The sequence below is a fragment of the Triturus cristatus genome, chromosome 4_2 (genome assembly GCF_964204655.1).
Source record: "Triturus cristatus chromosome 4_2, aTriCri1.1, whole genome shotgun sequence".
Classification (NCBI taxonomy): Eukaryota; Metazoa; Chordata; class Amphibia; order Caudata; family Salamandridae; genus Triturus; species Triturus cristatus.
This window is the reverse complement of record NC_140586.1, coordinates 635,754,848-635,779,360: the sequence shown is the minus strand read 5'-3', so window position 1 is coordinate 635,779,360 and position 24,513 is coordinate 635,754,848. Positions and strand designations below refer to the sequence as shown.

Here is a 24,513-nt window from a genome sequence, read left to right as displayed (position 1 = left end):
TCTTCGTTCATTTTCCTCTTGACCGCCCTGCGCAGATCGTACCACCTGGCTTGGCATTCATGCCTGGTCCTTCGGATGGGCGCAACAGCATTCACCTTATCGACAATCCTCTGCCACATGGCAGATTTTTCAGCTATGCTGGTCTGTCTGACCAATGTTCCAAACAGCTGTGGCTCGACTCTGATGACTTCGTTGACAAGGAGGTCCAGTTCCGCCGTTGTGAACTTTGGATTCTTGTCTGTGGGCATGGTGTGGGGTGTGGATGTGGGTGTGGATGGTTGTGGGTGTGTGGGTGTGATTGTGACGGTGTGTGTGTGAATGTGAAGAAGGGGATGTTTGTGAAGGAGGTTGTGTGAAGGTGTGTGAGTGAAAGTGTGAAGGTATCAGTAATGTAGAGTTGTTTCTCTGTGGGGTCTGGCAGCAGTGGGTCTGTTGCAAAGGCTCATGGGTTATGTGTGTGGGCCCTTTTTATTGGTCCATTTTTGGGTGTGGCTGTGTTTGAATTTTGTGGGTGTGTTATAAGAGGTGGTTGTGATTTGGTCCTCTATTTGCCTGTTTGGATGTGCCAGGTCAGTCATTGAGATGTATTTTGTCATGTAGACGTGTTTTGTGGTGTTGTGCGAGTCGAATTGACCCTCCTTGTGCTGTTTTACAGTGTCCTGGTTCTGTAAGAGTCTTTTTCGCGTAGGTACGGTCCGTACATACGCGATGGTGGGTGAGGGTGCTGGGGTACGGTGTTGGAGTGCGGTGCGTACATGCGGTGGGGGTATGGTGCGTACATGTGCGGGCCTGGGGTACGGCGCGTACAGGTGCGGGCCTGGGGTACGGCACGTACATGCGGAGGTACGGCGCGTACATGGGGGGAGGCGCGTACATGGGGGTATGGCGCGTACATGGGGGGTACGGCGCGTACATGGGGGGATACGGCGCGTACATGGTGGGTACGGTGCGTACAGTTGCGGGGCTGGGGTACAGTGCGGACAGGGGGGGTAAGGCGCGTACATGGGGGGGTAAAGCGCATACATGCGGGGGTACGGGGCGTACATGCGGAGGTACGGCATGTACATGGGGGTACGGCATGTACATGGGGGTATGGCGCGTACAGTTGCGGGGCTGGGGTACAGTGCGGACAGGGGGGTAAGGCGTGTACATGGGGGGTACGGCGCGTACATGCGGGGGTACGGCGCATACATGCGGAGGTACGGCGCGTACATGGGGGGTACGGCGCGTACAGTTGTGGGGCTGGGGTACAGTGCGGACAGGGTGGTGTATGGTGCTGACATATTTGGGGGTGGGGGAGCTGTACGGCTCGTACACGGGCATAAGTTTACCCGTGTACATGTGTGCTACTGCGTTTGCTCCGTACGGCCATTTTACATGCGATTGTGTATTCGGACGGACGGTCGGGATCGTACTTGCGCGCTCGGACTTGTGTTTTACGATTTGCACGTAAAGATGTCCGGCTCACTCTCGTACACTTTTCCCGACGATATTCGGACATAAAAACTTTCCGACGCACTCTCGTACACTTTTCCCGACGCTATTCGTAGTTATTTTTCACGTTCGAATCGTACTTGGCCGTTTGTACGGTACTTGTACGACTCGTACGTAAAAAAATACGGATACGGGTCGTACGCAAATTATTTTTAACGTATCGGAATCGGCACCTAGGTGCTGCAAAGTAAAAATATGAGGCTTTGATATTCACAGGCTTTAATTAGACGCCTTCCACTTAGCAACCCATGTAAAACATTTCCCAATTAATTTCTAGCTTAATTTTAATATGGCTAGTTTAATTTTTGTTCTTACTAGGAAAATGTAATTTTAATGTGCAATTTTTTTTAAATGTGTCCATTAGTAGAATATAAATGTATTAACATGACATTTTATAATGTAGAAACACAGAAACAGCTCAAAATGTAGCTCTTGCTCTAAAAGCTCCAGTTGGCCTTCAAGATAAGCAAAGTGAAAGAAGAATGCTTGGCATAATTTACAGCATGTAACCTCAGAGCCTTATCTATTAAAGTTGCTGGAAATGTTTAAACAAAGCCTCTGTTAATTCTTTGCTTTAGAGAGAATACATATTTCAAAAGTGTATTACCATGTTATATTTAATGTTTCTTGCTTAATTAATAAGTTATTTTCCAGCTAATGTGATGTGTTTAGATCAAAATATAAAGTTTCTGTAAAGGAAGGTTAGGAGATGACGTTATATGAAATAAGATGCAGAATATGTTGTGGGAAGAATATTCACCAGCCTGACGTGCTCAGACAGCAGAGGGATGGAGGTTTCCTTTTGGAGAATGCTGGATTCCAGTTGGATGCAGATCAAAAGTCATGCCACATGCTTTGTAACATTATTTTTTTATATAAAAGCTTTCCTAGTTTAGGACCTTCAGAACCCTTGCAGGCAGATTTAGGCTGCAGAGGAGTTTCAGACTTCGATGCAGAACTAAAGGGAGCAGAGCAGATGTGATTTGCAGACGCAGGGAAGGAGAGGGCAGACATTGATGAAGAGCAGAACAGAGGCAGACAAAGGCAGATTAGATGTAGGTTTTGTTCCATTCTGACTTTTATTAAAATCCCCATCTTTATGCTTTGACTAACTGGCTTCACCAAGGCCTATTTGTTCTATGCTTTATTTCTCTTTACGGAAGATTCTGAAATTATTACTTATTGATTTATCTTCATGCTAATCTTACTCTTGCTCTACTTTTACTCTTCATGAGTTATGACTGACATAATTTGTGCCTCATTTTCTTAGAATAGGGATCCTTTCCTTTATGGAACGCGCTGTATGTAGATTTATGATATGCTCTGTACTAACGTTATTTTTCGATTAGCAGTTATGTAACCTTATTGAAACCTGACTAATGAGTGAAGAGTCAGAAAATCTTGAATATTGATTAGAAAATAAATCCCTTTAAAACCACTCACAACTCTCATTATTTACTAAAATGTTTATTTGCATTTGATTACTTGCCCATGTTTATGAAGGAGCTTTTCTGATCAAAATACGGTGGCCAAGATCCCTCGCCTTGAGCAGAAACAAGGGTAATGGCAATTAAAGGTAATGGAGCCACATATTCTAAATTTCCAAAGAGAGATTACCCTGAGATTTCCGCGCTATCATTTTCATTAAGAGTTTGTAGGACAGGGTACTCCTCCACAAATGTGGCAGAAACATTCCACCGACTGCTCAGTGGACTTGTCATTGCAAGTACCTCAGACCATCCATCTCTTTAGGACCTTTGGGAAAAGATTGGTGGTCCTCAACAGAAAAAAGAAAACTGAGGCCCACACCCTGGGAGAAAACACACAACTTTATGGGTCATTAGTTATTTATTTTACAAAAACAAACTCCAGCTTTGGCCTCACAAACTTTCAGTGCCTCAGAGGAGAAACAGTGGTACTGATTCACTTGAAGGTGCAGAGATCTCTATTATGTAGGTGGACATCTCAACAAATGACAAACTGTAGTCAGGACCCTCACAGTCTTGCCAACATTTGAGGGTTTGTTTTTTACATTTTCATGTTGTACTGTAAAGTGATCATTAACATGTAAGCTGTTGTCTTCAGTATAAAATAAAAATAATACAGAATTAGGAGTCATTTCAATAAAAGACTGTCGGATATTGTGTCTCCCTGGCCACAAAGCCACTTCCCACCTTTCTAGAAAAGACAAACATGTTCTACTGTCAAAATGATAAGTAACTCACAATTAAGATTTTGCTACCACAGTGAACCCTGGAGGAATCTAGGGCCAGATGTATGTAGCTTTTAGAGCGTATAATCAAAAGGGGACAGGAGAGCTGGTTATTTAGAGAGGTCCTGTTCTGATGCTCCCTAGGGTATGCATAGGAAAAAACAGAGAAGAACAGTTCCTCTTAATGGCCGAGTTAGTAGGGATCACTAGTAGTCAGCTGTTAGATCTGTTCTGGGAGGGAAATTTACATTTCAGATCTTGTTGCCCTCACACACCTGTTAGGGTGTCATGCTTCATCATTGGGCGTTCCTCGTCGGACCGGCACTGCAATGTCCAACGGGCCTGGTGGCATCTTTAGCGGAGATCTTCTGATCTGAGAACGCCGTTTATGTGAAGACCATGTGTGAAATTGTGGAGGACAGTGACTCCTAATTTATGTGAGGATTCAAAAAAGCTAAAATAGACCCTGGCCCCTAATTGGTTTTAATTAGGTTATGTAGGGCTGGGACTAGGTAAAACCAGGGAGGCTACTCTTATGATTCTAGGTATCAGGGTAGCCTATAGTTGACAGAGGTCAACATGTTTCGTGTCGTGAGTGCTCAAGATCGAGCGACACTTCTTCAGGACCGTGGGACCACCAAGTAGTAAATATACCCCAATTCTTATCAAAGGGTACACTGGGTCAGCCACAAACAATACTCAACCCTAACTAGGGTCCAGATATGAAGTCTCCGGCTAAAGAGATGGAGACAAAATGGAGAGGACAAACAAAAGGCCACCCATTAACAGCTCGATCAAGGAAGTATTATCCAAACGTATTTGCAGAGGGGTCAACGGTACCCCTCCGAAGGGCTAGAAGTTCCTGTTCTCAAACATAGATTAGTTAGAGAGACTAAATTAAAAGAAACAGCATCAGCTAATATAAAGAACCACAAATAACGAGATTTTCAGGCAGCAATAAACTCAAGTGGCCAGAGATGCCACGGGAGAGTACAAATAGACTAGTTCTTACCTCCAAAGGGAAGGGTCAAAGCTTCATAGATGAAGGAGAAGTAACCGGACCACTGGAACGGTCCCACTATGAATAAAACAGAAGAGAACAAGGACATCGCCAGAGAACAGGCATGCTACACATAGGGAACTTGATGCGTGAACCTACCCGTTCTAAAGACACTATGAGCGTGAGGGGTGTTGCTCAGTCCGGTCAATATACCAAGGAGTAAGGTGAAAAGACACCTCTAGCCTTATGACACAGTTCGTGAGATGCATGTCCCAAAGTGATGTCAGACGTCGGGAGTGTACCCGGCTGAATACATAATATAAATAGTGTATCCTGATGTATCCGGGACCGGAGTAATTCAAAAGAAACACCGGTTCGTAATAAAGATTACTAAAACGGTGCAGGTCTATCGAGTGAACTATGTTATCCTGGAGTCCCACGATTAACATGTGCACCCCATGGGAACCAGCCTGTGTGAAAGACTAGTCCCGTCTGTGACAGCGTAACAGAACAGGTCACTAAGGATAGGCAGAGGGTTCATATTATGGATTAATACAGCGGTGCAGGTCTAACGAGTGAACTATGTTATCCTGGAATCCAACGATAGACATGTGCACCCCATGGGAACCAGCCTGTATGACAGACTACTCCCGTCCGTAATAGCGTAACGGGAAAGACCGCTTAGGGTAGGTAGAGGTTTCTATCCAGTGAAACAGGGAATTTGGCGGTGTCAAAATACCTAAAGGAAACGACAATATCAAAAGCGAGCCAGACAGGGAGCCCGTGCAGGGAACATGCCGTGTGGACTTACCCGAAAGTAGCAGCGGGCAGGCTGAAATACACGAGTCTTCTCCTCACCTGCATATTACCGGTACTGGGGAGAATTCCTGTATATGCGCGTAGGCGACGTAGCGTAGTCTCGCGAGACAACTCGTGAGGTCGCCATCTTGTCTCGAGTGTTGTGCCTGACTTAGGACGGGGAAACTATTACGAGAAATCGGCAAAGTGAAAGCCGATAAGGAATGCCTACAGCTAATGTCATAAAGTTGGAGTAGGACATCAATGTATTGGTAATGCATAAATTAAAGAGTATTAAAACAGGTAATTGTCAGGAAGTGGTAAAAATAGCGCGAGGATGTGCACACTATGAGCCCACTAGGAAAAGGAATAATGCATATATGGATAATGTAATTCTCATTGGAAATGAATATTAGAGGCTCTCCTACATAGGAGAGAAAAACAAGGAGTATTATTGAAATGTGTGAGGTTCCCTTGGGAATACCACAGAGGGTACCCAAACAGTACATGGCCCATGTCTCAATATTCAGAAGAATAATACAGATAGAATCCACATGTGGTGTAAATGTATTGTAATGAAGTGTAAAATATTTTTAAATTAGTTCAGTCCACGGGATATCATCATTGAGACCCCTTTCTTGGGTGGATAAGCGAAAAATCCATCTTTGTTCAGTTTCAAAGAGTTTTTTGTTGGACCATGAGGGGTTGCTTTCAATCACAGTCCAATGTAGTTCATTAGGTCCATGCGGATACGTGAGATAGTGTGTACTCATTTTCGTCGTTGATTTTCCACACCGTATGTTGCTACGGTGTTCCATAATCCTGGTTTTGACTGGACGTGTTGTCATGCCAATGTATCTTAATTCGCATGGGCAAGTAATCAAGTATACGCAATTACTGGAGTTACAGTTCGTGTGATTCTTCTGAGTCCAGACTTTGCCTGTTTCAAGATTAAGCTCTTTGGTCATCTTCGTGAGATCACATACTCCACATTGCCCACATGGATAATGTCCTCGTACTGGATCCATATCCCACAAGGTCTTTTGTTTCGTGATTTTTACCGCTTCTGGACGGGCGTGTACCAGGATTGCGCGTAAATTACTTGTGCGTTTATTCGCAAATCTGGGTAGGGGTAAAGACAATTTCCCTGTAGTCAGGATCTTCCAGTTCTTTTTTATGATCTTCTGTATTGTGTTGGATTCCGGTGTGAAGGTTGTCACACACGTCAGGGATTCATCAGTTTTATTTATTTTTAGTTCCAGGAGAGATTCTCGGTTGTTATTGAGTGCTCTTTTGTTTGATCTTTTTATGATGGATGTAGGATAGTCCCGTGCTCTTAAGCTGTGACTGAGGATGGCCGCTTCTTTTTTGTAATCGGTGGTCTTTTCGCAGTTCCTACGAAGGCGTAGGAACTGTCCGAAGGGCAGATTGTCCCTTAGGGCTTTTGGGTGGTGACTTCCATATAGTAATAAACTGTTGCAGTCTGTTGGTTTTTTGAATGTCTTGGTTGACAGAGCACCATCCTGTAGGCTTATAGTAAGGTCTAGAAAGTGTATCTCTGTAGATGATGTAGACCGGGTGAACCTCAAATATGGATCCAGAGAGTTAACCCATGAGAAAAATCTGTCACAAGTCTCGCTGTCGCCTTTCCACAGGATAAGGATGTTGTCAATGTAGCGTTTCCACAATACAATATTATCGTTAAAGATGTTATCTGTCAGGTGGAGGCATTCAAATTCAGCTACATAGAGGCAGGCCAGGCTCGGAGCAAAGGTACTACCCATAGAAGTTCCTTGGGTTTGATGGAAAAACTGGTCCTTGAATTGGAAATAGTTTTCACACATGGCTATCGTGGCACATTCCATGATGAAGGACACTGGGGTAGTAGACCTCCAATCTTCTTTGAGGAGAAGCTCTTCTACCACTCTTAGGGTTTCTGTTTGAGGAATGTTTGTATAGAGTGCCTCCACATCCAATGTCATCAGGAGATCCACTTGGTTGTTGGTAGTGAACTCCGATATGAGATTCAAGACATCCCTTGTATCCTGTAAGTATGATGGAATACGTTTTACTAAGGGACGACAAAAGTGATCGCAGAATTTACTAAGGGGTTCCAATAATGAACCAATACCTGATACTATAGGGCGTCCTGGAGGCGGGTTTTGCCCCTTATGGATCTTGGGAAGTGTGTAAAATGCTGGGGTGCGTGGTTGTAAATTCACCAAGAAGATGGCCTCATTTTTAGAAATCCAACCCTGTGTCTCAGCTGACTCCACGATTGATTTTATCCTCGTGATCAATCTCCCTGTTGGATCCTCTTTTATTTTTTTGTAATACTTTTCTTGTGAAAGTTGGCGAAGACACTCACAATCGTAATCTGTAGTATTCATCAGGACAATAGCACCCCCCTTGTCTGCTGGTTTTATTGTGATGGTGAGATCCTCGTTGAGAGTTTTAATATCATCCCTTTCGGCTGCTGGGAGGTTGTTGTAGTGTGACCTTGTGGAGATATTGTTTATTTCCTTCATCACGGTCGGTTCGAAAGTTAACACTTCGTGTGGAGTGATACCCTCATGTGGTGTAAAGGTCGATGGGAGACATAGACCCGTGTCTGTTGATTCCGGGGGAGTCTTATCATGAAAGAAAGCTCGCAGGCGAATCTTTCTGAAAAAATTGTGAAGTTCCTTGTGTAGAAGAAAGTGATCCACACGTGGAGTAGGTACAAATCCTAAGCCCTTATTCAGTGCTTTTGTTTCAATAGGAGTAAGATTTTTTGTGGATAAATTAACCACTAGGTTTTGTTGTTCTTCCTGCTCCTCAGTTCCATTCGTTCCTGCTGTTGGGGAATGGGTTGGTCCTGCCACTGAACTTGTTTGGATTGACCGTCTCGTCTTCTGCCTCTTCCCCTGCCCCGGCCTCTTCCTAAAAAAGGCTGTTGGTTCTGATTGAAGTGGTACATAGGGGCGGGCCTGTGGTACATCGGGTTCCAAGGTGGTTGTTGGCCGTAGAAGGGATTCATTGGGTATCCATACATAGGTGGTGGTGGTTGTCCCCAATTTTTCTTGAAACTAGAACGGCTATCATTACTCGATGTACTACTGTTCGCGTTGTAGCGAGGTCTGCTCTTAACCGAATCTTCGCCACTGGGCGCTTGGTAATCTTCCTTGATATAAGGGTACACTTTCTCCTTATCAAATCTCTTTATGTCTTTTTTTAGTTTGGAGATTTTCTGCCGCATGAGATGGTTCTTGTGATCATCCATCTCGGCATTGATTTCTGTTAACCTACTCTTATAAGCTGAGATGTTAATTGAGGCTTTTAGGTTATTCTCCGCGATGGTAATTTCAATAAGTAGTTTATCGGCCAGGCGCTTTGCAGTGTTAATAATAAGGATCAGCCAGTCCCTGGTACATTTCCAGGCCACCAGGGACCATTCCTTTCTGAACCCAATGTCTTCCAGGAAGATTCTTGGAGCATTGGTAACCAGAAGGCCATTTGGGGCGATGTTCGCCCTCAAATATTCTGTCATCATTGCGCTGTGGAGTGCAATCTTGGTCTGTAGTTTCTTCTGATTTGTAATGGAGTTCCAGTCTTCAGTGGTACTGCAAGACGGAATGCTACTGTCAGTTTGTAGTAAGGAGGGAGCTCATAGGATTTCTGACACCATGTCGTCAGAGAAGCTTAAACCATGGTTGTCCATGGTGAAATCTTAAAGGTTTGAGTATGTTGCTGCTCGAAGCTCAGGGTACAAGCTGGTTAAAGAAGTGGTCGTGGTATTAGATCATGTATGAGGATTTTTAGGTCCCTCGGCAGAAATGCCGTGCATGAACGTATAATCAAAAGGGGACAGGAGAACTGGTTATTTAGAGAGGTCCTGTTCTGATGCTCCCTAGGGTATGCATAGGAAAAAACAGAGAAGAACAGTTCCTCTTAATGGCCGAGTTAGTAGGGATCACTAGTAGTCAGCTGTTAGATCTGTTCTGGGAGGGAAATTTAAATTTCAGATCTTGTTGCCCTCACACACCTGTTAGGGTGTCATGCTTCATCATTGGGCGCTCCTCGTCGGACCGGCGCTGCAATGTCCAACGGGCCTGGTGGCATCTTTAGCGGAGATCTTCTGATCTGAGAACACGACCACAAAAAAGCATTGTTATGTGTACAAAATCCTATTTTGCAATTCAGTAACCTATTACCAAATTGCAAAATGAGTTTGAGATTCAGTATGGCTACTGAGAATCGCAAACAGTGTAAAACACCCTTAAGTTTATTGCTGTTTGCGATTACCTAATAGCGAATGGCAAAAATTTGCTATTCGGTAATCACAAACATAAAGCTATGTACATCTGGCCTCTGGTCCCTAAGTGGTTTGCACACATATTTTTTTTATTTTCAGTTTTATGAGTTTAGTTTTTCACATTCAATGGAACTCAGAAGTGAAGGAACCCTAAACAATACATTTATTGTTCAAAAGTATGGTCTCATTTGCCTATTGTGTTGAAATGTTTTCTGGACTTTTCAAAACACAGAAAATTTACTTTCTTAACCCCGAGATAGAAAGCGAGCTGGACTGCAATAACCCTACAACCCAAAGCATTAGTTGATTGAGATGCGCACTAGGTAGCAGGTAATCCTAAGAGATAACACAGGGATAATTATTTCAGAGATTTATTTTCACTATCAAAATCCTATCCTAGAGCATGCACTATGAATAATAACTATTACGAAAATCAACAAAATAGTTGCAAAAGAATAGAATGAATAACAGATCATACTGTAACATATTGGTAAAATCTGAAACTTTTTTTTATATATAATATAAATAAATATACCTCCAACCCCACCCCCATCTCTTTGATCAACCAAACTAACCTTAGCACCAAGAAGGGAGTTAATTTGAGTTCCTAAGATGACTCACACACCTGTATACCTCTTCTGATTAGTAGAACCAATTTTCAGTTAAATAACAGCATAATAGGGGCTTTTTACAGTTAAATAGCAGCATAATAGGGGGTGTACCCCCCCCAAGGAAGGGACCCATTGCTCCCAACCTTTTACCTACCTGTAACGCCCCTAAATCTAGTTTTTAGGGGCAACCCTAAACCTTGCCTCCTCAGACAAGAATCGACTAAGAAGAAAAGAAGAAGAAAGACCAAAGGAGTTGTGCCAAAGCTAAGAAGAGGAGGACACCCACTGACTTGTCCCCAGCCCCACCGGCCTGTCCCACCTCGAACCTGCAGAAGCGTAAATCCCATGTGTCCTGCAGCCAGCAATCTCAAGAACCCCGAGGACCTGCCCTCCCTTCCACAACAAAGACTTTGTCTCCCGTGACCACTAGATTTGCTCACCCACAGACTGTGGCTCCGACCAAATCAGCGAGTCTGCACCATTCTGCACCCAACGCCCACCAGAGTTCAAGAGGCCCAACACCACGAGGATGTCTCCTCGGCGATTCTGATGCGAGATCCGGTGATCTCTGACCTGCGTTGAAACTCCCAGCGAAGCCTGCAGCCTCTTTCTGGAGGATCCCCCTGAAAGCGACTGTAGCTGGCAAGAAAACCCGACGCCTAAAGACGCCCCTGCTCTCGAAGCCCTACGGCCTCGAGTGGCCCAACCGGTGGCATCCCAGCATCCCCAGGCATCCCAACTTACCTCTCCAACTGGTGGTCACCCCCAGAAGATCTTCGTCCCTGAGCCTGCAGTCTTTGTTGAAACCAGAGAATCCCCATTGCAAACAACAGGGCTCCCGATGCCAAACCAGCATCCTGCACCCAGCCACCCCTGCGCTGTTGCGGGTGTACTTTGGGTGCTAATTCGGATCCCCCTTTGCCCTGAGCCTAACACCATGAGCTTTGCTCCCACCACCTTGTGGCCTGTTCGTAAGCAGCCACCAACCGGAGGCCCCCTATCCCGAATTGGATAAAAGTGGCTTCAGCACTCTGCACCCAGCCGCCCTTGTTGCGCTGAGGGTGCTTTGAGAGTGCCTCCTTGACCCTGGGGGAACCCAGAATACCAACTCCCACAACCTTGTACTTACCTGCTAACCGATAACTCTATTTCCTCCCGCAGGATAACATTGACTGTTTTCTTGTGAACATGTGTGGATTTGGAAGATTTATAAAATCCTATACAATTGTGAATTTACTTTCCTTTATTCAGGAAATGCCCCAGTGCAGTATTCAGGTATCGTACACTGTGTAAGAAAAGTATTCTGCAAAGTAAAATAACAAATACTACGTTAGTAATTACAAAGCCTATTTACAGTATTTCAAAGTATTGCATTGCAAATTATTTAATTGTAACCCAAAACTAAGTATATACAACTGCATTCAACTGTACTGTTTACTGCAAAGTATAAACCACTTACCTGCACCAGGCTTGACTTGGTTCTAGAAATAACATAACTCAATAATATTTTTTTATGCAAACAGATTGGTCTGAGTTCAGTCTTTGAGTGTGTGACATCATATGCTGAGTGAGTGTGTACAACAAGTGCGTAACACTACCCTCTGATAAAGCCTTACTGCTCGCCCACACTAACACAAATAGAGAGCAAGTTGCTATCTACTTTTACCTCTGCCTACCTTTGGGGTTCCACTGGACTCTGTGCACACTATACCTCATTTTAGTATAGTATATACAGAGCCAGCTTCCTACACACAGCCCCAACACAAAATCCTTGACAGTTATTAAGCCATGCAAAGACACTTTGCTCGGCTTTGAAGTTTAGTAAACACAAAGTAATGCAATGCAGCGCAAAGAGCAGCCTTGCGTTATTTTGTGTTAGGTAGATGTCATATGGGTGGAGAATAGGGGTTACCATTCAACCACCCATGTATTTTGACCCAAACTCAGATTTACAAACCCTTGTAAACCTTGGTTTGGCCCAAAATGGTGCACCTACCTGACAGAGGCATAACAAGGAGACATATCTTTATTTCTCTGCTTTCCTTTCTGCAGCACACATAGAAAGAGGAGTATCTCTTCCTTCACAAAAACAAACCTGCCCATAACACAGGCACCCTTGAACTATGGAGATAGGATACCTGTATTGGTGCTAGGCAGTGCACAGTGCACCAGGCAAAGAGAGAGCAGAAATGCTCCATATCTTTGTAAGTATGGAGCATTTCTACTCTCTCTCTTTCAAACAATGCAGAGCAGCAAGTTGTTTTGCTGCACCGCAGTGTGTGAAATACTAGTAAACGTGCGCCTCAGATTGTAAGAGACAAATTGTGCTGTGATAATACAATTATTGATAAATGTGATACACTAATTAATTTTATGAAGTCTAGGGCCTGTTCCAATGATGCAAGGAAGTTAATTCCTCTTTTGTTTGATAATGAGCCTTGAGTAAGGATTTTCTAAAGATGGTTTTACTAGGTGCACCAAAATGTATAATTATCAACTGAAAAGAGAAAGGATTTCACTGGATGTGCATGGCAGAGGATGCAAAATATTAGCTAAATTAAAAAGGATGCACATACAGGAAATCGGTGGCTCATGTACCAAGAGATTTCTGAACGGATGATTGTTTGCATAGCAAATTGGTATCCAAGGGAGTAGGAAGCTCAACTTAAATCTTCATAGATGGGGTTCAGGTCATGCATCTGGGAGACTTATCTGGGATGAGTAGTTCAACTATTCAGGGTGACTGTGGAAAATACAGCCCGGTATGTCAGCAAAGCATGTCATTATGATAGTTTTTCAAGTTAACGTTGGAAGGCAGAGGCTGTCACCTATTGGGCTTAGACAACTGCTCTATTGGCACTATAATAAAGCATGTAAACAAGTGAGCACCAATGTTGGGACAAGCATCTCCAGCAACTATGAAGGCGAGCTGGATCCCCACATTTTGGTGCGGCTCACTGTTGATATTAGCCCAGTAAGACTGGCCAACCAAACATTTCTTTAAGACAATATTTGTATCTATTAATTAACTTATTTATGTGTTGCTTAATTTCTGCAGTATTCTACAGAGCAGGCAAGAACATTAGGTGAGAGAGAGCTTTACATAAACAACATCATCATTATAATGGTTAATTTGTATTACTAAAATCCCCCAGCAAGGCCATTTTGTTTACAAAGTTTGAAAGTTCAGGTGGGCCATCTTTACATATTTTAAAATTGATGGAACATAGGTTAGTAGAGTGAAGATGAGAATATGATCCCATGGTGCCAAAGTGGTGACAATAAGGTGGTAATCTTTATTGTCTAGATGAGTATGTAGTGCTCAAGTAACCTGGTTTTCAGATCACCTTTTAAACTTCTTTATGAAGACATAGGGCCTGATTTAGACTTTGGTGGACTGGGTACTCCATAAAAAAAAGTGATAGAGTACCCTGTATGCCAAACCCCTAACCTGTCTACTGTATCTTGAGTCAGGCATACCATCTGTTTTCTGATGGCATTGCCCCGTTGGCTCTGCCATCATAGATCCTACTCTGACAGCCTGCTATAGTAGGGAACTTGAGAGTATGGGCATCAGACCACCTACCGTATTTAAAGATTGCCTGGTATCCTTTATTCTTTCTGCCTGGCCCCTCCCCACACTGTGGGAGAAAGCGTCCAGGTTGTGGGAGTCATTAGGTTTTTTGTTTTTCACAAACAAACTCCTGTTGAAGGAGTTTTATTCCTGGGAAACAAAACAGTTTGATTTGCATATGGCTGGGTTCAAACTGGAACGGCATGGTGAGCAAAAAAACAATGGGCCTCATTTATGAAAACTGACGCATCACTGCGTGAAAACAGTGATGCGTCACTTTTCACTGCGCCCTCCCTGCGACTCCAATGATGCGTCATATTTACAGTATGACGCATCATGTCGCAAGGAGTCACAGATACGTCAGTATTTCTGACGTATCTGTAGGCGCAAAAGTGACGCATTGCTGGAGTGTGTCACAAAAGTGACGCAACTCCAGCAATGTGTCCTTTCACATGGGGCAAGCCCCATGTGATAGGGCCTGCGTCAGTCTTACGCCTGCTGTGAGGCAGGCGCAAGATATTGACGCATTTGCACCCTAGAAGTGGCGCAGTGAAATCTCGTAGATTTCACTGCGTCACTTCTACGATGCTTACTTACGTGGGAACGCCCACCCTGCATACATTATACCTGACGCAGGTATAATGTAGCGCAGGGGTTTACAAAGTGACGCATCTAGGTAGATGCGTCACTTTGTAAATATGGCGCATCATGGCGCATGTTTTACGCCACTGGTGCGTCACAAAAAGTGACGCACCGGTGGCGCAAAAGTGACGCAGGGGTTCATAAATGAGCCCCAATGGATTTAGGCCCAGATCTCTGTACTGGGGAGAATGTATGACATTGTTCTGCATTCTGTCCATCAACTGTTGTTTTTGCATTTGTCACCCCGAGTGGAAAGGGTATGCCCAGATGTGGGTCCCGTGCTCTCCATGCCACTGGAATCAAGCTATCCTGGCTGAAGAGGGGTGAAACCCCGAAACCGGTCCTAGGATGCTTGTTTCCAGTCCAGGGAGGACCTGGCTTGGCAGTTCGGGCTGGACTGTTCCCATGAGGCACAGGGTCAAGACTGATTTGCATATGGCTGGGTTCAAACTGGAACGGCATGGTGAGCAAAAAAACGATGGATTTAGGCCCAGATCTCTGTACTGGGGTGAATGTATGACATTGTTCTGCATTCTGTCAATCAACTGTTGTTTTTGCAAACAACAGTTTCGTCAATGGCTGCCTATCAGACGACAGCCATCCACCAAACTTGCAGTGTCTTTGTTGGAGCTACCGTGACAATGGTTCCCCTGAAGGCACAAAGATCACAGCGGGGTGGCAGATGTATTGTCCTCTGCCACCATGATGGACAGACTAAACACTGCCATACTTTAAATCAAGTCCATAGTTCTTAGCCTCAGGGAAATTATATTCCAAAACCTTGAGGAACGTCCCGAGAATGATTGTTTAAGAGTTGGCCTGAGCTTCTGAAATGATCCAGATTTTCTGAGTGAGGTATTTATGGGTCCCTCCTGAAAGGCCTTATGAATGATGCTTTTAAGTTTAAATATATATCTTACTTCAAAAAGGAGACCTAAGGAAATGAGAGATAGGTTCAAACCTTCTGGATCCAATGAGCAGTCTGGCTGCAGCTTGTAAGACTGCTTTAGAGGGAGTCGGGTGGATTTTAGGATTTTTACTAGAGTTGCCATATTGCAGTCTTGGCAGGACAAGAGCCTGGGTGACTGTTTGAAGTCATAGGATGAAAGCAGGTATTCAATCCATTATAGAAGTGTCAGTTGTAATTGTGCACCTTTAACAATATTGTTAGAGTGGAGATGTGGGTTCAGGTTCTTGTCTGGTATCAAGCCAATGGATATTGCAGAACTGACAATGTTCTGATTGGTGCCCGTAATTGTCCTCTCCTTGAGTCATTTTTGAACTGGTGTGTTGCAGGTCGGAGGCGATATGAGTAGGAATTCTGGGTTTAGAAAGTTAAGGTTAATGTGGTGATATGACATCCACAACCTATTCTTTTTTAATGCATGAAATAGAGTATCCAGGTAATTAGTAGAGGCAAGTTTTGAGTACAGCTGTGTGTTGTCGATGTAAAAATTGTAGCTGATGTTAGATGGTTTTAGAATGTCCGCAATTGGTTCCATATAAATATTGAGCAATGGGGACAAATGTATAGAGGCTTGAGATACAGCGTGGAACAACATTTCTGTACTGTAGATAGGGTTGCTACCCACTTTTCCTCCTATTTCCTCCTTTTTTCAAAGAATGAAGAGAAACATAAGATAACTGTCTGATTAAGTTCAATTATTTCTATGAATGTTTTAGAAGAGTATTTTACCCTGTCAAAGGCCGCTGTGAGGTCTAGGTGGATCAAAAGGCATGTAAAATCTCCTGGTGGGTTCTTGGAGATGCAGGTACACCTTATCTACATTAGTTTCTTGTGTTGCAAAGCATGAAATATTTGGTGCCAGCTAAGAACAGGCAGTAGCCAATAACGAATTGTAAGCTACCATTAATAGACAGCTGGAGCGACCTACCCTTCCACTTGCGAAGGTCACCCTCACTTGCGGATTTCAGAAGGGAACACAAGACCTGGCTTTTCGATTAACACTAGCAAGACTGCAGTGCCTGGATACCTTCAGGGGTGAATTGCTGTGCTCTACAAGTACTAATTGATTAGAGTGTGTTTGTACAGGCTGCTGACATCGGGAGAAGCCAGTTTTCCCACAGATAATTGATGGTGCTTCTTGATGTGCAATTCACAATCACAATGAAGATACCAGGTGAATGCCGAGATGGCGGTGTGGTGTCCTATGCAGGTCTCCTTCATGGGATTTAGAGTTTGTTGCACATTGTACTCCACCACAAAAGTGTCAGTGTACCCTTTTTGCCAACCTGATGGTCCAGCAGGCTCTATTTAGAGTCAGACATGGGGTCATTGGTGTAAATACCTCAGATTTACTTCCCAATTTAGGGTAAACATTTTGATGTACTTCTTTCTGTTTTGACTGCCAGAAAAAGCGTGATGATCTCCAACAGAAATAACGAAAACTACCCTCACACTTTGGGAAATCAGTCCCAGGGTCAATAGTAAACTCCAGCTTTGAAAGTTTGCTTTGGAAAAACTGAGTGGCTGCATGAAACATGGTGGCTGCCCAGCAAACTTACAATGCCTTCAGAGAAGCATCTGTGATGGCTGCCGACCAGAAGGCATTGCGGTCTCTACTAGACAGGAAGAGAAGTAGAAGTATGGTGGGTGGTAATTTGCCATGGGGGAGGATATGACCTCCACTCCATGGGGGATAGTGGGCTACCCTCTAAAGCTCAAAATAAGCATCTAACTTTCTCTTTTATTGGAAAATGCTACAAGAAAGGCTGATCAACTATTAAAAAACCATAGTGACATTTGTTATCGCATCAAAGACAAATAAATGAATGTGTTTGACATTTGTAAATGAACTTAAGCAACAGCAAACCTATCTTCTTCCTCAGCTCCTCCGGACAAGCCAAGAAATGTAAGCTGCAATCAGTATGGAGAACATGGGAACATCACATTTACATGGGAGGCTGGAGCGGATCCTTATATAAGTACCCAGTATTCACTACAGTAGGTATCTGGATATTTCAGACTGCATTATGTGATGTACAACTAAGAAAAAGGATATTTCATATTAGTAACATAAATAGATATTTTAAAATCCAAAGCATGAAAATATTGTTAGGGGCACCAGGCTGCCACTCTCCCTGCTTACTGTTACAGTTCATAGAATGGTTTAGATTTCAGATGTAAAGGCTAAGACTCAGATTTGTGGAGGAAATTATAAATCCTCCACTGCAGCATTCTCTGCCACTGGAAAATCATCTCGAAAAAAATGCACTTATGGCATATGTAAATCTGACAGAGGATTTGGAGTGTGTTCAGTTACCAGCCAGTTGAAAAATGCACACTTAGATTCCGATCCTGTATTTTTTTTTCCTGCCCGACTCGTATCGGTACATTTTTCCATACAAATCGTACAAGTTCCGTCCGACCCGTGAAGTACGATTCGTACGGGAAAAATACAACTTTTCCCGATCTGATTTGTACGGATCGGCCCGATCCTTACAAATTGGATCGGGAAAGTTGTACCAGACGGACCCAGACACTTTTCCATACAAATTGTAAAAATGCAGTCCAACCGTACTAGTACGATCCAGACCGGCTTTCCGGTTTACGATTTGTACAGAAAACGTCCTGTACACGGGGAATGCCATTACCCGCTACGAAGCGAACTTTGTACGTCTCGTATCCCGGGAAAAGTTGTTCCCGGGGTGCGAGTCTTACAGGGGTACGAGTCGTACAGGCATACACCCCCGTGCGTTGTGTATGTACTGTGCGTACCCCAACATCGCGTATGTACGTTGCGTACCCCCAACATCGCGTACCCCAACATCGCATAACCCAACATCGCGTACCCCAACATCGCATACCCCAACATCGCATACCCCGACATCGCGTACTCCAACATTGCATACCCCAACATCGTGTATGTACGGTGCATACATACACGATGTTGGGATATGCGATGTTGGGGTACGCGATGTTGGGGTACGCGATGTTGGGGTACGCGATGTTGGGGTACACGATGTTGGGGGTACACACAGTACATACGCGATGTTGGGGGTACACACAGTACATACGTGATATTGGGGTACGCACCGTACATACACAAGGCACGGGGTGTATGCTTGTACGACTCTTTTACAGCTGGTTTTGGCTCCCGTAAGAAAAGAGCCGTACGGAGTGCCGTAGGGACGAATCGTACTTGCTGGGCTGTAAACCGCTGCTTAAATACATACAGACGTTGCGTGCAATTTGTTCTGGATCAGAATCGTCGGTTTATTTTAGCTGTATGGTCTTTTGTACGATTTGTATGGAAAGAGGCTTTCTGTACGAATCGTACTTCCTAGGTTGTAAGAAAAGTTTACCGGGTACGAGTTGTACGGGAAAAACGCTCCATACAACGATTTGTACAGCCTTTTTCCAGGATTGGAATCGGCCCCTTATTTATATCTGCATTTTTCTTTCTTTATTGCTAATATTGTTCCCCCATGCCTCCTCAGGGCCTTTCTAAACTCTGTCTTAAGCAAAGTCACACCTGTTTTTGACTGTCCCACATTAGGTATCCATAAGCTTTTTCCTACATGACTCTAATACCCTCTTGTTTTATAAATAGAGTAATGAGTAATGGTACTGATTCCTGGCAATATGCATCTTTCCTACATTTTAGAATGAGAATTTTCACTATGGCAAAGACAGCACACCATCAGGACTGTCTGTTTCCTTGTAAAGCTTTCTTCTGTGGCGATAGTGGTCAGTAGACTCTCTTGGATTGAGAGAAAGTGAGAGAGAGAGAGAGAGAGAGAGAGAGAGAGAGAGAGAGTGTGTGTGTGTGTGTGTGTGTGTGTCAGTGTGTGTCTGCATGTCTGTCTGTCTTCCTGATGGGAAGATTACAAGCACTGACCCAGTCAATAGCACAAGCATTCAGATTGTTTCAGCGTTTATGACTTTTTCCATCTTGTGCTATATGGCACTGTTTCCTAGTTTGTATCCTTCTTTAACTGATGTGACTTTTGAGACAGATAGTGCGGCTTCTTAAGTGTGTTGCTCTTTATTCAAGGAGGTAAAGGGTCAATCCCTCCACCGAGCCTTTATTATGATTTCTGTGCAATCTCCTCGTCCTTCTGCGTTTACTCAATATGGCCCCATCAATAAATGATGCTTACCAAGAAATTGTGATTATTCACATTTTCAGCCTAAAAATGAAAAGTGGATGAAGGTGGTGAGGTGATCCCACCCCCTTAAGGAAGTGGTTATTTCTGGACCTGTGGCAGGATGATTTGCATTCTTGCTGATGAACCGTACAAAGTCCCTGTCTTTTCTTCTCTTTCATTTCCACAGTTTTAATGGCCATTTCAGGTACCTTAAGGATCAACCCTACCACCCCCATTACTTAACATGTATGTTAAACCTCCGGAACAAATGATAACAGTTTCTCGCTGGTCAGCATGAATGTATGTTGATGACACACAGCGTCATGTGTGTTTACATCCAAATGCTCCTGGCCTTGTGCCTAACATCAGCAATTGCTTAGTACACATCAAAACCTGGATGATTAATAGCTTCTTAAAGCTGAACAGGAGCAGAACAACTTCTACTTGTTTTATTTTTTATTTTATTTATTTGTTAAAGTTTTGTCTAGCGTGAACATGACCCAGGGGGGTCTCAGAGCACTTTACATACGAGTTGTGGAAGACATAGGTAGATAGCTGTCGGAGAAAAGTTGAGAAAAATACATCAGGTACACAATGACATATTAGCGGGTGACACTGAGGCTGTAGCAAATGCCAGGTAGCAGATTAATCGGCTAAACATGATAGGAGACAAAAGCAGAAAAGCTTCTAGTTCAGCGCAGTGATCGTCAGTAGAGCTTTCACTTCCCTTTTGAAGGCAAATGTTGAAGGAATCAGTCTTGCTTCCACAGGTAGGTGAGGGTGAGAGATTGATCATGGCATACTTTAGATTCGGTCTTACTCACCTTTTCAAGGAAGAAGTCAGCAATCGCATCGCAGTTTGGCTGAGGGCAGGAGATGAGATGAGATTGGCTAGAAGTGTTATTGGATTGTAACTCAATCAACTCAAACAGCCTTTTCGGGCGATTTTTTGCTTTGTCAAGTTGGGATTTGAAGAAGGTTGCTTTCGCCGATCTGATGAGTGTGTTGTATCTACTCCTTTTTAGTCTTAGAGTTTTTAGTCGACAAGTGGATGGAGCGGATCTCCAAGCGCGTTCTGTTAATCTCAGGCTGCATCTGTCAGCATTTAGGCTGTCATTGAACCATGGTTTGGTGTCTTTGATGGATTTTCTTTTTAGTTGAAGGGGGGCAGTTGCATTCAGGGCAGACAACATGGAGTTGTTATAGTGCTCAGTGAGGACGTGAACGTCGGCCAGGTTTTCAGGCGGCGGTAGGGAGATATTGCAGCGAGATATGAGCTCATTTACATTTGTATTTTGGAGCATTCTTTTCCAATATTTTTGTTTTAGTGGCTGTGATCTTTTGGTCAGTTAGGAATTTTTTGAGACTGTTAACCGCCTGATCATGCGGGTCATTACAATGGAGATTGAAGTCATCAAGGAAGATCTGGGGGCAGTGTCGGCCCTGGTTGGAAGAGATGGTCTCCATAGTTTGTTCAATTAGAAGGGAGGTTGTCCTCTGGAAGGTGGTAGAAGATGTGCAGGCTGCATAAGGGTCTATGTTTGCTAATGATGTCTATGCATAAATATTCACAGGATGAGAGATTTGCTGAAGGGGACTGTTTTGCTAAGAGAGAGTTGTGGTAGATACAGGCTATGCCACCTCCCGTTCTCTTAACTCGATCGAGTCTGATAATTTTGTGGCTCGGAGGGACTAGAATGTCACGGATGGGACCTGAGGAGTCGGTGAGCCAAGTTTCGGTGAGGATAAGGAGGTCAAGTTCCTGAGCAAGGATGAGATCAGCAAGGTCCGTGACATGTTTCACCGCTGATATACAGTTGAGTAACATGCATTTCAGGTGTGATTTGTCGTCAGTGAGAGGACTGTGTAATGGGGATCTGCATGAGGTTATTAATGTTTAAGGCATTGGTGTTGGGTCTGTGAGCTCTATGTGGGTTAGAAGTGATGCTTTGTATAGCCTCTGAGTTGCCTTGCTTGGGATTAGTTGCTCCAGGCATGTTTAAAGGGGCGGTTTGTGAAGTTCTAGAGGAGGACTGGGATAACCATAAGAGAGGAGTTGTAAGCGCAGAGGAGGGAGAGAATATCGGGTTCTGATAAATGATTTTTGGATCTGGTGGGTCTGGATGGGGCGTTGGGATAGGGAGTGGTATTCCAGTTCTGGCCTGGGTGTTTATGCCCGAGGTCACTCTGTAACAAAGTAGAAGGAGCTGGTGGTTTAGGGTGATGTTGGATCATATGCAGGATTCCTGCAAGGTCTTGTTGGAAGAGAGGTCAAGGGCCAGAGCTGAGGTGATGTTAATGAGCTTTTGTATGTCAGTTTTGATTTTTAGAAGTTCACTGTTTATTTCCTAGAGCTTAGAAGCAGGATCAGATTGTGGATCATAGCTCTTGGGGAGGGGAGGAGGAGGGTTGTTCACTAGGGTGGAGGTAGGCGAGTCCCAGGAAAGGGGACAATGAGGAGGGGGGTTGGCCCCTGAGGAGGATTTCCATCTCTGATGTACAGGAGAGCAAGGTAAGTGGGTGTTAGAATTGGCGTGAGGAAGGAGTTTGGGTGGAAGGGGGACGGGTTTGAGAGTCGAGGATTAGAGAGGGATCGGGATCTCTTGGTGTTGAGGATGGCATAAAACTTTGCTGTCACAGTACTACACATCCTTCTATTTTGTGTACAACCAGACACCTGCACTTAAGGTCAAGTGCTTGGGGTTTGATTTAATGACACCTTGCCCTTCCTAAGCAAATAAATGTTGCATCCTGTGTGTTACATTGGTTTCCCTCTTGCCTCTTTATTGGTCGTGTTGAAAAGACTAATTGTGGACAATACAAATATTTTATCACACCTTTTTCTTTTTCTTTCTTTTGCTTGTGCTTAGGCAAAAATCATTGGCAGAGGCAATAGATCTGCAGAAGGCGAGAAATACTGGCTTTGCCAATGCTTGTCGTTTCTAGTGTATGTGGTGGCCAGGCCTGCACCCATTTTGGGTAATTAGTCTGTTTAAAATGATAGGTTTTGATTCTAATAGAGTGCAACTGAAGGTATGTTTGGGAATATTAGCAACAAAGACAGTCAATCCTATAACTGCAGCAAGGTACAGGAAGTCTAGAGCCATGGGAAGAATTAAAAAAAAATCATAATTATTAAAAGAATGGACTAGCATAAAGGTAATATGCTAGAGAATAATCTAGTTCCAAGGAGATTAAGGGCTTGATGTACTAAACGTTTTTATAGTCACAAACAGTACAAACTACTGTTTTGGACCGTGGAAACGTTTTTTTGCCAAGCACTAATGGCATTTAAAGTCAGTACATTTTTAATGACTACTAAAAGTGGTTTTTGACTCCAAACGAAATTACTAGTTGAAAGGGGTGCATTGTAGCATCCCTTCCAAATAACAGTTCTAAATGAAATGTGTTTATGTTTTTTGACCAAAATTTGGCCACAAAACATAATAACTGACTCCTGAGTTGTGATGGTATCTACTCACAAAAGGCAATTTTAAAAACAAAACGTTGTTGGGGAGTAGGCAGTAGTCCAGCAGATCACTGCTAGCTCTAAAACAAGCTTGTTGAAAAATGTACAAAGTTATTTTAAAATGCAGCATTATTTTCCGCAAGGAAATCAAGCTGCATTTTAAAGGAAAATCGTTACTCTATTAAAAGTCGATCACAGGCTTAATGGTCTGCTGACCCAATGCCACAATCCCTCTGATGGCCACCAATCAGAGTGAGTCACAATTTGCAACCTACCTCATTAATAATCATGAGGTAGATGGGATTGTGACTCACTACAAATTGGAATTTTTGGAACCAACCTATTAGTATATAGTTCCGTCTGTAAAATTCTGTACTGGTCACAAAAATTCAGGTCGCAAATCTAGATCAGTTTTTTGCGACCAATTTTTAGTACAATGAGCGTAGAGTAATCATTTTTCTTACTTTCCATGATTTGGTTACTGATCGTTTGCAGAAATGGGAAATTATTTTAACACAACTTCTGAAAAAATTATGAAGACACACTGAAAATTAGTATAGATAGGCGAGGCTAACACATGAATGATAGATGTTTTATGATTATTAATTTTTTTAACAAGATTGATAACTCCAATCTGGTTTCAGGCCTAGGCACAGCACCGAAACCACTATTCTTCACATTGTAGACAACACTCTTCAAGCTCTTGACCAAGGAAAAACCTGTCTCTTAATCCTACTGGATTTATCCTCGGCATTTAACACAGTAAACCATTAGAAATGACTTAAACGCCTCGAACAAAGGATGGGAATAGAAGGTACCGTCATCATATGGTTTGGTTCCTTCCTCCGGAACCGCTCCCAGAGATTCTTACTTAACAGCAACCTATCTGCGCCCTCCCTGATAACAATCGGTGTCCCTCAAGGCTCAACTCTGCCCCCTACCCTCTTCAATCTCTACCTTGAATTGCTAGCTGAAATACTCCGCACTACACTGCCATTTCCTTCCACACATATGCCGACGATACTCAGATCTACATCAAAATCTCATCTCTAGAGGAGATTAGCTCTGAAGTTAACTCTTCAATGGCTCGCCAGCAACAAGCTCAAACTGAATGCACAATAAACAGAGTTCCTTCTCATCTCCCCCCCTAAAAACACTACTGACATCCTGGAAAGGACTAACTCGATCACAGCACTTAACTGCACACCAAGCATAGTGGAATCTGCCAAATCTCTCTGCATAACTCTGGACAGCAACCTGAATATGCATGAACACATCAACTCGATGGCTAAAACTGCCAGGCTCCA

At 43.6% G+C, this 24,513-nt stretch overlaps 1 protein-coding gene across 3 annotated transcripts in view; it reads left to right on the top strand.

Annotated features, from left to right (window-relative positions):
• IL12RB2 (interleukin 12 receptor subunit beta 2) overlaps positions 1 to 24,513 on the top strand; it is a 462,597-nt gene that overhangs the window by 117,201 nt on the left and 320,883 nt on the right. For all 3 annotated transcript variants that reach the window (XM_085602320.1, XM_085602321.1, XM_085602322.1), the window contains one exon: positions 17,476 to 17,590. In XM_085602320.1, the coding sequence (XP_085458446.1) occupies positions 17,476 to 17,590 (115 nt within the window). The remainder of the gene's footprint in view (positions 1 to 17,475; positions 17,591 to 24,513) is intronic.